Source organism: Morus notabilis, unplaced genomic scaffold, assembly GCF_000414095.1.
Source record: "Morus notabilis unplaced genomic scaffold, ASM41409v2 Scaffold697, whole genome shotgun sequence".
Taxonomy (NCBI): Eukaryota; Viridiplantae; Streptophyta; class Magnoliopsida; order Rosales; family Moraceae; genus Morus; species Morus notabilis.
The window spans coordinates 610716-625618 of NW_010357121.1; the positions used below are offsets into that span (position 1 = coordinate 610716).

Consider the following 14903-nt stretch of genomic DNA (forward strand, 5'->3'; position numbering starts at 1 on the left):
AACAGTCACATCTAACTTTTTTACTACAGTAAAAATTTCTCACATAAAGTCACATTTTAACTCGAATTTAAAACTCAAATTAACGAACCAAACGAGCCCACGAGAGATCAGAATTCAATGTTAATGTATACTTTACTCAAGTACTACCTCTTATAAGAACGTACATTAATTAAAACAGGCATGATCAGGCCGGCTAGTATTCCCTTGGATTTTAGTATTTTACCTTTCCTGATTCCTTTAATTATGTGATATTTACGGATCGCAATGAGTCCAAGCTGCCAACTGATTAACAGTGAGATTGTGGAGAGAGAGAGAGAGAGAGAGAGAGAGAGAGAGAGAGAGAGAGAGAGAGAGAGAGAGAGAGAGAGAGAGAGAGAGAGAGAGAGAGAGAAAGAGAGAGAGAGAGAGAGAGATTTTGACAGTGAATAATATTGATCAATGACTCAACGTACGTAAATTATAAAAAAAAAAGACTCAACGTACGTACGTATATATATATATATATGCACATCATTTTTTACTGTACGTGAAAGGTGAAAAAGAATATTTTCCCAGCAAACAAACAAACAAAATGAAAGATTAGCAAAAAAAAAAAAAAAAAAACAAGTGAGTACATATATATGCACATCTTTTTTTACTGTACGTGCAAGGGGAAAAAGAATATTTTCCCAGCAAACAAACAAACAAAATGAAAGATTAGCAAAAATAAAAAAAACAAACAAACAAACAAAATGAAAGAAAGAGAGAAAATAAAGGCAGGCAGGCGCATGAAAATAGATGTGCAGCCTGCAACTTTTAAAAAGAAAAAAACGAAATCTCAGAATTGTAATTCTGAATAACTATATGAGAATATAAATTATAAAATTAGTATTATAACCGAAAATACATATCGATCACTTATAATGGTCTTATGAATGGAAGGGGAAAAAAAAAAGGCATAATTTATATCGTCTAGCTGAAGAATTGGAGTAACATTAATATGTGAATCTAACTATATAGATGAATTGGTCTAAGGGGTTGTTTTATTAAATACTATAAGAGTGATGAGATGCCATAAAATGATAAGGTGGTTACGCCTGCGATTCAGACCGTACAAAGTTTCACATGCATGCATATTGTAATCCAAGATTCAGCGTTATTTTAAGCTGTTTGTACGTATGATCTTTTATTACGTACGGCATTAATTTTTTATACTCTCTATACACAGAGGTCCCCTACCTAATACAATGACCAAAACCCTTAAAATTTCAAGGAAAAAGAAAGAAGAAAGAGAGAACTTTCGTCAAGGCTTAGGCGTCTTGGGTTTGGCTTTATTTATTTGGCTGAAGAGAACAGTATTAAATTGGGTTGGCACTCTTTTTTTTTTTTTTTTTTTTTTTTTTCTGTTTTGAAATAGGATACTTGTATTAACATGCCAAATATATATTTTTTAACACGCCAAAGATATTAAACATTCATCAATCTTTGCCTGATTTTTTTTTTTTTTTTTTTTTTTTTTTTTTTTTTTTTTTTTTTGTATTAGGAATATCGTGATTAAAATAAAGCGCCTGCCGTCTTGTACAATAACACCCTCTACAGGTGAAGAAAAGTAGACAAACCAAATAAACTCATTGTTTATAGTAATAGCATGTGAAATGACTGACGTATATTAGTCTCCTCATACATGGCAAATCCTAAATCCTGAAAAAATAAACAAACAAATAAGCTAGATATTTGACAATATTAACACCCAAAATCAGTACTGCTTCAGAAAATATTAGTCCTTTAGTGCTTAGACACTTGCCAATGAACCTAATTCCACCAATTTAAAATTTATGGCTCATTTAGTTCGTTGATTTGAGTTTTTAATTCAAATTGAGATGTGACTTTATATTATAACTTTTCACTGTAGCAAAAAAAAAAAAAATTAAATAAATAAATATGGCTGTTTCTGATAACTTTTTACTATTACAAAACTCGAATCGGTGAAATGAACGGGGCCTTAGTCGGTCCCATATATCTTGCCAAAACGAGACTTAACAAGGAAAAAGTTTTAGCTTCAGCATCCCAATCAGCAGAAAAGGGCACCGAGATGGATGTTTGGTTCATGGATTCAGAACAATAATTCAGAATCATTCTCGATTTACGTGTGTTTTGTGTGAGAGAAAATACTATATCGGACTACAAACTATTATTCAAATCATAGTACGAATCTACCAACTAAATGCAACTTTTGGCTAATGTTACCATAATAAAAATAGTGAAATCCCTTATAATAGCTCGTATTACTATATATTTGTATGGAAGTAGTAGCATTCACCTTTGCGTACGTTTTTGTAACAATTTCAATCAGATGGAATTCATTTAGCTTGAGCTCAAACATTGACATGATCGGGCTTGGGTTTGCTCCATTTCGTAAAATAGAGAGATAGTGCTCCGGATATTATAATTGATAGTTACCTGAACGAAACAAAGAGAAAGAATTTTTTATTCCATTCCCATATATTATATGGCAAATAAAAAAGTAATTCTAATTTAATATTGGTAATGGAATGTGCCAAACTATGACGTTTGCAAGCAAAGAATAAGGATACAAAAGGGCCTTAAAACACATTAATCACTACAAAAATTAGGCGTATTAGCGATGTAGCATATAGCGGCGAATTTTTCCCTTACTATAGGGCATAAATAGCAATGAAATGAGCCCAACCAAAGTAGGTCAGAGGGCTTTCTGAAGGGACTGGTACTTTGGCTATGTAGCGAATTCACCGCTACAATGTGGCCCTGATCAATTCTCTCTAAAACCATTTCTTTAACCTGTAGTGAGAAATTTTTTCCTCGCTAAAAAGGGTTTCAAAAACTGTTATAGCACCGTATATTAGACCCTATTCATTTCACCGATTCGAGTTTAAAATTTGAGTTTTGCTACAATTAAAAGCTCTCAGAAACAGTTACATTTAACTTTTTTACTACAGTAAAAAACTCTCACATAAAGTCACATCTCAACTCAAATTAAAAATTCGAATTATCGAACTAAACGGGCCCTTAGTAACTATATTTTTTTCTTGTAAAACCTTTTGCGTGGCATTCAAAATGCCCGCATTTATTTTCAAGAAACTTGAAGCATACAACAAGGGATTTAGCCGCCATTATAGATTTTTTCCTTTTTTATTTGGCATGGAATGAAATTATCCGCACAAAAATTGGCAAAAAAAATTAAACCCTATCACTGCGACATTTTTCGCTGCTATATATCGCTCAGATGACCAAAATTGACTGAAGCCTCTTTCTTCCCTAATTTTCTTCCGAATCCTTTCCCTCTCCAACCTCCCCATTTTCTCAAAAGGTATGTAAGTAAATTTTTTTAAGTACGCATACGAATTGGATTTGCAGTGACTTTAATTCTAAATCGTGCAATCTAAGTAAATTATGTATCCTACTCTATATTCTCACTCTGAATCTTGCCCAATTCAAATTCCTCTGCCTGTAAGTACGCACAAATAAAAACACAATAAGAGTTTTTAATTTTTAACCGTTTTTAACTTTTATATATATATATATATATTTTGAGAATACAGAAATAACTATTGTTCTTGATCGTAGATATATATCTTCAATAGAAAAAAAAACTAAAAAAATAAAATGGAAGAGCAGTATACATTTGTTTCTTTTCTGTTTTTCCCATAAATTTTTGATTATTTATTTATTTTCTCTTTCTTTTCTTTTTATCGGTATCTTGGACATTTCAATATAGTCAAGACAACATATTAACTGAGATAAAGTTCTCATTTTCGTGTAACAATTTATCTCATGCAATTCACCGATTCGAGTTTTCACCACCGGTGCAAGAGCAGTATACATTTGTTTCTTTTCTGTTTTTCCCATAAATTTTTGATTATTTATTTATTTTCTCTTTCTTTTCTTTTTATCGGTATCTTGGACATTTCAATATAGTCAAGACAACATATTAACTGAGATAAAGTTCTCATTTTCGTGTAACAATTTATCTCATGCAATTCACCGATTCGAGTTTTCACCACCGGTGCCTTATAGTATTGCTCAACCTGGAGGCTATGAATTCTCAGTTAGAGTTGAAAATTTGGTCTGCCCAGCCCGGAGACTTAATAGGAAAGTTTAGGCCGGGCTGGTCCTAAGACCCAGCGAGCCTGGCCTGAGCCAAGTATAACTTAAATTTATAAAAATAAAAAAATGGTAAGAAAATACATAATAAATAGTGAATATGCCAAAATTTAATGGAATAAGATGTTATGTATGTAATTATAACTGCCCCATTAAAAGCCTTACCAAGAAAAACTCATTGGGATAAAATCTTAGTAACGAAAAAAGAGTGCAATATTATTTTCATAATTACACATTATATATACTTAAAAAATAGAAAAATACATAGTTATTCAAAAACAAAAATATCTAACTGCTAGCTACACTACTTCCGGCATCGTAAGTGTCATCGTTAATGTATAAGTTCTAAAATTGATCCATTAAATCTTTGCCTTAGGTTGTGTGTTGCATTTACAAAGAAGCATTTTTCTAATCTTTCAAACATATTACTACCACAACCATTTTTGTAGTCAACGAAGTACTTCTTTCTTCAATTATCCTCCCAGTTGTACTAAAGGCATGTTCTAAAGACACCGTCGATACTGGAATAATCAAGATATCACGTGCTAATATTGAAAGCACTGGAATAGTCAAGATATCACTTGCGATTGGCAGGAAGGAGAAACTAGCTGGCCCCACCTACTGCGACACTAACACGTTTGTTCCTTTTCGTTATTCGACGACTTAAAAAATTTTCTAGTTTATTTTTATTATTATTATTTATTATATTCATTTATTAATTTTGAATTGATATGTGGTCCACTTTTGTCTATTTTAACACCATTTTATGCTAAAATTCTGATACTTCTAAGATAGAGGTGAAAGTTTGCCTAGGCCCGACGGCCCGAATGGGAATTTTGGATTAGGCCAACCCGACCCATTATTTACACCAGGCCAAGCAGGCCAGGTCTTGAAAGGAGGATGGTTTGCTCGACCTGAAATTTACAATGTATTTTTAAGGAAAAAATTTAAAAAGAACCTAGGCTCGACCCGGCTCGAACACTGAACCAGGTCGAGCCATGCCGAGACTAGGCCAACAGTTTCAGGTCTCAGGTCAGCTCGTTTAGCCCGGCCCAAACTTGTAGCTCTATCCTCAGATAAAAATACTATATGGAATAAAATAAAACTACACAATTGCACTAAAATAAAATAAAATCACACCAAATTAAATAAAAAAATTAGACAAAATAAAATAGAATTAATTTAAAACACGACGACATAATTTAAAATTTTTTCTGTCTGCCCTTGCTTAAGATTTTTTCCACGTCATTGTTTTCATTTCTTTTATGCCTTTTTTTTCTTCTTTCTCTTTTTTTAAACAATTTGCATAACCAATGTTTTAAATTAATCAATCACGCGTAACACGTTTTAAGGACTAAAACTAAATAAAAATTATAAAAGAAAAAAAAAGTGTTGATTTGTGGTCTGATTTTATCCGTTTTAACACCATTTTGCGCCAAATTTTCGATGTTGTTTAAATAACAATACTATAAATAATTTGAATAAAATTAAATTTAAACAAAAATATGCTAAAATAAAATAAAATCACACTAAATTAAATAAAAAACACAACAACAACAACAAAAAAACAACTAATTTAAAATATAACAAAATATATTAAACTTTTTCATGTCTTTTACTTCAAATCTTTTTCCGCTTTTATCTTTGTTTCTTTTATGTCTTTTTTTTTCTTTCTTCTCTTTTTTTTTTTTAAACAAAGTAATAGTTATTTTGAATGTTACACAGCGTTCGCTATAGGCTAGTAACCCTAAAATGCATTGTCAAAACTTTACGTTCAACGAAAAGAAAAAGGCAGTGTCAAAAAAGATAAAAATAAACCATTGTTTTTAATGAGCAACAAGTTGGTTTGGATATAGAGAACCCAAAATCAATGTCGTTTTAAAGCCTATTTAATCTTCAAAACTTTCGATTGCTTTTTCCCAATATGAAGATTGACAACTAGGAAGGGAAGAATTTGTAAATAATAATAAATAAAAAAAACTAAAGGAATTAAACTGTAATAACTTTAAAAAATAAAAGAATAATTGTGAGAAATGTGATTGTAATTATGACCTTGGATTCACACCCTGTTAAACTTCCAATATGACTAGCTAGGTACTTGGTATTTTCAATTAGTATAGGAAGTTTTAGACTCGACTATTTAGTGCGTCGTTAGAAATTCGATGGAATATTGTAGGAAATTAATAATTTTGGAGTTCGGGGATATTTGGTAGAAGATGAGCAAGAGAGAAACGTTAATAGAGAAACAACTTTTGCACTGGAATTTAATCAAGCAAGCTAGTATGAAAATGTTAAACGGCACCACCAATGCCTTATAGCATTGCTTAGTTAGTAGGTGATATAAATGAAAATGAGCCGTCTGATGTGAGAGTTTTAACTGTAGTAGAAAAATTTATATGTGATTTTTTATGAGAGTTTTTAAAAATAGTAAATTTAGAATAGACGTGACTTTTTGTGAGAGCTTTTAACTGTAGTAAAATTAAAATTAAAAACTTAAATCGGTGAAATGAATGAGACCATAAACTTATAATATCGGTGCTCTTAGTTAGAGTTAAAAATTCGGTCCGCCCGGCCCGGAGACTCAATAGGAAAGTTTGGGCTGGGCCGGCCCTAAGACCTAGCGGGCTTGGCCCGGGCCGAGTATAACATAAATTTATAAAAATAAAAAAATGGTAATGAAATACATAATAAATTGTGAATATGTCAAAATTTAAATGGAATAATATTTTATATATGTAATTATAAGTGCCTCATTAAAAATCTTACCAAGAAAAATCTATTGGGATAAAATCTTACTAATTAAAAAAGAGTGCAGTATTATTTTTATAGTTACACTTTATATGTACTTAAAAAATGGAAAAATACATAGTTATTCAAAGAAATTGTAGAGGGCTTTGTTGATTTTGATTTCCAGATTAAATAGGCTGGATTGAACCGTTGCCTTGAACTTTTCGAACAGTTCCAATTTGCGCTAAAAACATTTAGACCGTGTTTGGAATTGATCTCGTTTTTATTTTTCATGTTTTTCGAAAAAGAAAAAATGAAAACGCTTTTAAAACGCCGTTTGACGCAATAAAAACAAAAAATAAAAATGAAAATGATTTTTTAATTTAGTGTAAAATGAGAGAGAAATGAAAAATAATTTTTAGTCGTTTTTCATTTTCTCATCTCTCTAGCAGAGAGAGAGAGAGACATTATTAGGTTTTTTTACACTGAAAATAATCTCTTGATAAAACTACCAAACGCATTTTTAAAAATGATTTCTGTCTGAGATTGAAAACGTTTTCATTTTCATTTTCATACAAAGAACAAAATCATTTTGGAACGAGTTCCAAACGCTCCCAACGTTTTGACAATTTGCTCCTTGAATTTACTAATGTGGAGCTAACCATCCCCAATTCGTGATAACTATGTTAATTTTTTGACAGAATTTTGACATGTAATTTTCATATACAGATCTTTAATTACCATATGAATAAATTGAAATCTTTCTTTTCATGTCGCTTCATAATTTGTTTTGTTAATTTTCTTGTCTGCAAGTGCACAATCGCTTCGGACATTGAAGCTGAGTGGTAGCAACATCCCCGATCTAGCCATGGCCAGTGCTGCCGCGAGACTCACCTCCATAACTTATTTGGATGTGAGCCACTGCACATACATTGGACCCGTTGCGCTCGAGGCAATCGGGAAGCACTGTAAGCATCTAGTGAAGTTGGAGAGAAATGCATACCTGATGATGATTTTGGGAAGCTCTCTAGATGGTGAGGCTTTTGCTATAGCAGCCACAATGCCAAAACTAAAACAGCTTAGCATTACCAATACGTGTACCAGTACTGATGGTGTACTCAAGATACTCTCCAGTTGCCCGGATCTCGAGTTATTGGATATTAGAGGGTGTAGAGAAGTGAAACTTGATGAACCTTTTGTCAAGAAATTCTCTCAACTTAGGATTCTGGGACCGGAACTAGTAGATTATGGTCCCGGTATTTCCGCCTATGTTGCATTTTATCCATACATTAGACATTTATTTTCCGGGTTGGATGATATAGAGATGATTATGGACTTCGAACTGGATCTTGACGACCCTACATGGCTTTCAGAACTACTTTTAGAGGATTAAGGGTAGTGCATTACGTATGAGACTCTTGGTTGGAACTATTTTCTTCACTTCTTTGTGATCACTGTCATGCATGCTTGTGTTCTCTATGGTTTTTCTATGTCGTTTGATAATTGTGGAAAGGCTCTTGTATTGTATTGGCCTTTTTGAGTTGAATACATATTGAGAACATCTCTTATTACTGAACCAAACTTATATACACAGTAGACTTTACTATGGTTGCGTTGAGTGATAAGGTTAAAACACTCAACATGTGTCACTTCCACATAGACTTAGTTAGACAAGAAAGATGACAGTTTTGAAAAAAAAAAGACTTAATTATCAGGTATGTTTCTTAAAAAAATAAAAAAAAAATAAAAAGTTAAAAGTCACACGTGTTAAGCATCTGAAAAAAAGTGAGATAAATTTTTGTATTTAACATTCCTGGGTCTTAAAATTAAAGAGGCTACATATACATCCCAATATAAGATTCAAATATATTTGCGGTACTAGTTCTGCTGTTTTCTTACAAATATTATTGGAATCTTACCTATTAGTTGACATCAATATATAGTAACCAAACGCAACTAATAAAAGACTCAACAGGTTATTCTCTCCTTTTGCACGTGAAAGTAGTTTCTCCTTCCCTTTGACACTATTAAAAAAAAAAAAAAAAAGGAGAATAGTAGAAAATAAGTCAATATGAAAAGTTTAAGGTCCCGTTCAGTTCGTTAATTCGAATTTTTAATTCGAGTTGAGATGTGATGTTGTGTAAGAATTTTTTACTGTAGCAAAAAAATTAGATGTGATTGTTTTTTAGAGCTTTTTACTGTAGTAAAACTCGAATCAATGAAATGAACGGAGCCTAAGAAAGTATATAGGCCAATTTTTAGTTATAGAAATTAATAGACCATAACTTGTCAAGTTATGGTTCATAACCAGATAAGTTATGGACAAACTTGTCAAGTTATAGTTCATAACCAGACAAGTTATGAACGAAAACAATAATTTGACCTATTTATCAACTTATGTAAACTATTGGCCTATTAATTTTAATTTATCTCAAGTTTTGACCTATTTCTCTCTTTCTTCTAAAAGAAAAGGTGATGATGACACATGTGCATCACATTTTTTTTTTAATTTTCTTTCTTTTTTAACATTTCATGATTTCTTTTTATTTTTATTTTTTTTCAAAGTTCCTATGCAGTTTAATTTTATTTACGACGTATTTTTTGAAACACTTTTTTTTTCCTTACTTTACACTTACTAAAATTTTTTATTTTAAATACATCCATATTTTTTCTTTTTTGTAAAAGATTATTATTCAGTTTAATTCTTTTAATATGTTTCTCAAAATAGACTTTTTCCTATTGCCATATATATATATATATATATTTTTTTTTTTTTTTTCCTCTCGGTGATACTCTTAATATTGTTTATCTTAGAAATAAAACTACTCTAATTATCTCAATTTAAATAGTTTCTCTCACATATGAGCATACCTCATAATTTTTTTCCCTAATCGCTTTACTGATATTATATCTTCTTAAATGTATCTCTACCTAAATATTTTTTTCCTTAACCCCTCGTAAATATTATTGTTTCATGTGTACCCCATAAATAATTTACTCTAATTTACTCAACTAAAATTTTTGTTAATTTACCTTTTCACTACGCCCTACTTTTTTTTTTTGTTATTAAACTCTTTAAAGAACACTAAACCAAGAAAAAAAATTTAGGAAATTTTAAATTTATATATCTAAACAAATATAACACGTTGAATACCTGCAGGATTTCAACTAGTATAATGAAAAGTAAAAGATTGGTCCCACGAGGATTTGTTACTAATTTTCGCTAACTATTAAAATTATGTCAAATCTAATTTTATCCGACCTGTCAAGATTAAGCTATAATGAAGCGGGTAAATAAATAAAATTGTAATGCAAATTAACTAACGAGCTAATGACAACTATCAAATAAAATAAAAACAAGCTCTAACTGCGGAAAATCAAATCAAAAAAATTTGACGGAGTTAAAATCAATGACAAGGTTCTAGGATTGCAATTGTTCATTTGAATTAATTCTACTCTCTCATTGATTGAATTAAATTAATGGAATTGTTAGTCGAATTAATGCACTAATTTATTCACATCAATCCAAACCCCTATATTTCTATAAGGAATTAATCAACATGAATCTATTAAGATCAAGCATTCCAAGTGACTATACATGCACTAAGGATATATTTCTATTCCAAATTGCACAAGTTATCCTATTATTGATCAAGACTAAAGAAATTCATTTTCCAACTTCATTCATGTCCAATAACATCATCTAATGAGTGGCCAAACCATTAAGAGCATTAAGCACCTAATATAATAAAACAATTCCAATAATCAAACACAAATTAAAGAGAGCAAATAACTGAAAATGCATCATTAGGGCTACATTCCCTAGGTAATTAAACTAAAACATTTCCAAAATCAAAGTGCAAATAGAAAATAAAAAGTCCAACACCATTTATGTTGGGAATAGTATCCTTAAAATTTTATTATTTATTTAATAAAATAGAAATTTCATTATTTTATTTACCTGTATTTTTGTGTACTTTACGTATATCATAAAAAATTTCACAATTATTTATATGATCTTAAATATTGTATATAATTATTCTACTAAAAGATAATATTTAAGAATAATAATCAAAATGAGTCCCTAATGAATTTATTTCTTTATCAGCAACTTGAATCTGACGAGTCATTTTTTTTTTCCCCCCCTTTCAAATCAACAACGTAGAAATGCAGTTTTCGAAGATCAAATTGTGTTATAAGGCTAACAAACTTCTAATAGAATGCTTAACAACAGGAGAAGCATCTTATTGCAATCAATTATTTCCTTCCAACAATAACCCACAGATAATCTTGCCTTGAAGTGAAACTATACTTGTACGAGAAAATCCCTTGTTCCTTACATACAACCGGCATCAGACGCTGCAGACCATCTATCTCCATCAAGGCGAAAACCTCATTCTCCTTCCGTTATTGATGAGAACATGCCAATGTCACCTCAGGTCTTTTAGCATTGTTTTAAGTTTATTCACGGTTAAAACATGTTTTATGATGATAGTCTTGAATGTAATGAACCACCTAATAAGCTCCTCAAAGTACATACGGTTTTTTCGCGTAGGATGGTGATATGGCTCTGAAAGAATAGTTTGATTTTGGGTAGAGTTTATGACACAGCTCAAATGTACTCGTATTTTCTTCGATAAAATTTAAAGTCTACGTATCAAATTCACAGGCCGCAAATTATTCGTGGAACTAGTGTCTTTTTTTTTTTCCGGAACATAGAAAGTGTCATCTAATTGATTATTACGCAATAAAAATGGAATGGATGAAAGTTGCAGGCTCGAATGAAGTGTGCAGATGGGATACTGATCATGATATCAAACTTCAAGTCATGAAAGAGATTGTGTAATCAACAAAGAAAAAACCACACTACTATGGACAATAAAATGATTTTGGCAAATGTTGAAACCAACATTGAGAAATCATAATTGCTCATTTGGGATTTAGCAGATTTGACCGGTATAATTCTTCATCCGTTATTAGTGGCGGTATACTCCATGTTCCGAGGGGATGTTTAGACATATTCCCTCCTAACAAAATTCAAGTTCCAGTAAAGAAGAGTTCCCGGGAGGAAGCGAAAAGTGCAGAGAGTCTGGTCCAATCTCACAAAATAGGACATAAAATAGTGACATTTACCTTCTCTTGTAGCTTCTTCACATCTTCTCTGGTAATTCAAGGACAGTTGGGGATCCAAAGTCTTCAATAACATGTTGTACTTTTCTTCAGCCTCAGTTATGTATTTAGCCTGAAGAAGAAAAATACAAAAATCAAAAGGATTCTGGGTGTAGATATATCTTTACTTTTAGTTACTAAAGTCAACAAGAAACCTGGCATACTCACCAACATAGTGGGGGCGGAAGCTCCATATATCCTTACGAACATGCGCAGAACATTGAAATTATTGTCTAATACATCATCCTGCAGGTGGAAAGAAATCAACACTAGGACACTAAATTGAAAAAAAAAAATAAAACGAGTGTATTATTAGACTTGGAACGTGATTGACCCACCTCATAGTCAAATCTGCAGTGTAATCATCAAATGAAGCGAGCATTAATCTCGCCATATAGGTTTTGTCATAGACAAATACTATTATTAATTATTGGCATAATAAAATGTAATCAATAAAAGAAGCCAAAGGTACCAGAGGACTTTATGCTTCGTGATGATCAGACGGCGTATTCGGGCATGCGATCATGCAAAAAAAAAAAAAAGGGATTACTTACAGATCATCAGCTACCTCCACAAGGAATTCTGAGATTGAAAGGAAGTCCATATGCAGCTCATCAACCTTCGGAATAGCTTCAAAGGAACCACAACCGAATGAAACTTGTTCCAACATACTCAAAAAACTTGATGTTGTTTATAATAACAGAAACAATATGTTCAAAAGAAATGCCAGTATATGCATATAAACACACAATGCAGATAGAAACGAGCACCTGTTCTCCTCTCAACTGATACAGGAGAAGGTTCAGCACTCGATAATCGAAAGATTTCAGATGAATTGCCTTTATAACATCTTCAACAGATATCTGAACAGCCACATCACTCATCAGACTCTAAATAGAGCCAGTACGAACTCGAGGAAAATTTTTCCATGACATTAACCGAGAATGAAATACATACCTCCTTTCTGTTCACTAGGGCACAACAAAGCATTCTTTCGAGTGCCCAGTACTCTTCTCCATGCTTGAATTCTTCTTTTATTCTTAACCATGCCAAAAAAAAAAAAAAAAAAAGATAGAAGACTGTAAGCTCAAAGCTATACTTTTCCTTCCCCATTTGTGTAAGAAAGAAAATGGTCAGAAACCAAGATACTGAACCTCTCAGTCAAAAGGCCGTGATAACCAAGTAGACCAACCAATGATCTGAAAGGGTCACTCACGAATACATTTGTAAATTTAGCAATTAATCTCAGGTTTTCTTCCTGCAAATGAATAAGAATAATATTGAATAAATACATATTTTAGTTTCTAAGTTTTTATGGTTAGTTCTACCAAAGTTCTTGGTGTAACCATCTCGTATACTTCTTCTGAGGATTTCACTCTATTACTTGGCGCTTGCACTATCTTCTCATTCAAACTATCCAGCTGCAACCAAAAACCCCATGTTTGATAAGGAAAAGAATGTTTATAGAAGCTCAATACCAGGAACTAACAGTGGAAAGTCTATGGACCATACCATCCTAGCACTCAACTATGCTTTCAAATGTTAAGAAATAATCTTATTGATTTCTCGTACCAAGTCAAGTTGTAATCCACAGGTTTTTATAAGCAAGTATATTCAATACAATCCAAGTATATATTCCATTTCCCCATGACCATAGTGGTTACATGGACAATAGCGTACGAAGCCGGATATAGAAAACTACTGACAAACTAAAAACATAATCATAAGATTTATTAATAATAATTAAAAATATTTTGGGATTCCACAAGGGAAGCCTACAATTATATCTAGGATGGGAAGGTAGAAAGAGGAGATTAAAAAGGTAGAAAAGAAGGAATGGTAAGAGAGACGAACAGAGAGAGAGAGAGGATATGAAAAGGAGTTGTTTTTCAGTCATAGAAGTTGTGTTTTGCAACCTATTTTTGGAGCTCTATTTATAGAGCTAATTTTGAAGTGGAATCACTGCAGCCCTGTGACAGATATTATGAACAATACCTGTGTCATATCAAACTAGAGCTATAAATTTGATGCTTCATTGGATTTTAAAGCAATCATCTACATTACTCTGGGCACAATCAATACTACCTTGACCATAGCTATTTTTTCCATCTTCAGAATCTTCATCAATTTGGGAAAGGATCTAGTTCAGCAGATTTTTGTATTCTTCCTTTATCTTTATTGTCACTAGTTTTGAACTAGATTGACTTTTTGTTGTAGAAACCTAAATGAAGACTTGTTTATTATGTTCAACCTGTTCTTTTAGCAAGAAATAATTTTGGATTCTTGATAAACGTGATAAGCATTATATTTTGTCATCATTTTACTTGGAAAGCTCAGTACAGACTAGCGAGTTTTGGTGGATGATCTTGTAGCAACAAGAGAGGAAATTTTGAGAAGTAGAATGGGAATTCTATTTTCTTGTTCTTCTTGGGATGGTTGATGTTTTTGAAGGAAAATTTGGAACCCATCAATGCCAAGTTTGGGAAGATGCTAAGGACGGCCCCAAATTTTGTCCACCAATTACAAAAATAGTGGAGAAAAACAAATTTTAACTCCTTTTTTTCTGAAATAGAAGAGCCACAGTGTAGATTTTGAGAATTTTTCTGAAAAGCATATTGTCATGCATCCATATAAGCCCAATAGTTGTAACCAAAGGGATGAAATGTCTGCAAGAATTTTCTGCATCAGGATAAATCCTTATCCCGTGCTCAAATGCTGTAGTAAGTTTGAGAACATGTATAGTGGAATGAGACAACACTTGTGTCATCATTCATAAAACTTTTGTGTTTTTCTAATATCATTAGGGATTAAGAAAAAACTTTTCAGAATTTCTTTATAAATATATATATATATATATATATATATATATATAATTTGCAAGGGATTAT

The 14903-nt window shown here is 31.8% G+C and overlaps 2 protein-coding genes across 4 annotated transcripts in view; one reads left to right on the forward strand and one right to left on the reverse strand.

Moving 5' to 3' along the window:
- Positions 1–7714: 7714 nt before the first annotated feature.
- Positions 7715–8239, forward strand: LOC21404974 (F-box protein FBW2). The gene has a single exon (XM_010089323.1). It carries the CDS (start codon positions 7715–7717, stop codon positions 8237–8239), a length of 525 nt encoding a protein of 174 aa, XP_010087625.1.
- A 3402-nt stretch (positions 8240–11641) lies between these two features.
- The window catches only part of LOC21404975, an 8130-nt gene continuing 4868 nt past the window's right edge, over positions 11642–14903 (reverse strand). The window contains exons 6-14 of one of the 3 annotated variants that reach the window (XM_024166047.1): positions 13374–13436; positions 13170–13273; positions 12973–13054; positions 12786–12878; positions 12570–12634; positions 12354–12366; positions 12184–12261; positions 11980–12088; positions 11642–11873 (exon numbers count right to left, since the gene is read on the reverse strand). In XM_024166047.1, coding sequence (XP_024021815.1) covers positions 11776–11873; positions 11980–12088; positions 12184–12261; positions 12354–12366; positions 12570–12634; positions 12786–12878; positions 12973–13054; positions 13170–13273; positions 13374–13436 — 705 coding nt within the window. In that variant the 3' untranslated portion in view covers positions 11642–11775. Of the gene's footprint in view, positions 11874–11979; positions 12089–12183; positions 12262–12353; positions 12367–12569; positions 12635–12785; positions 12879–12972; positions 13055–13169; positions 13274–13343; positions 13437–14903 lie in introns of all 3 variants that reach the window. The other 2 variants (XM_024166043.1, XM_024166038.1) reach the window with 2 other exon arrangements.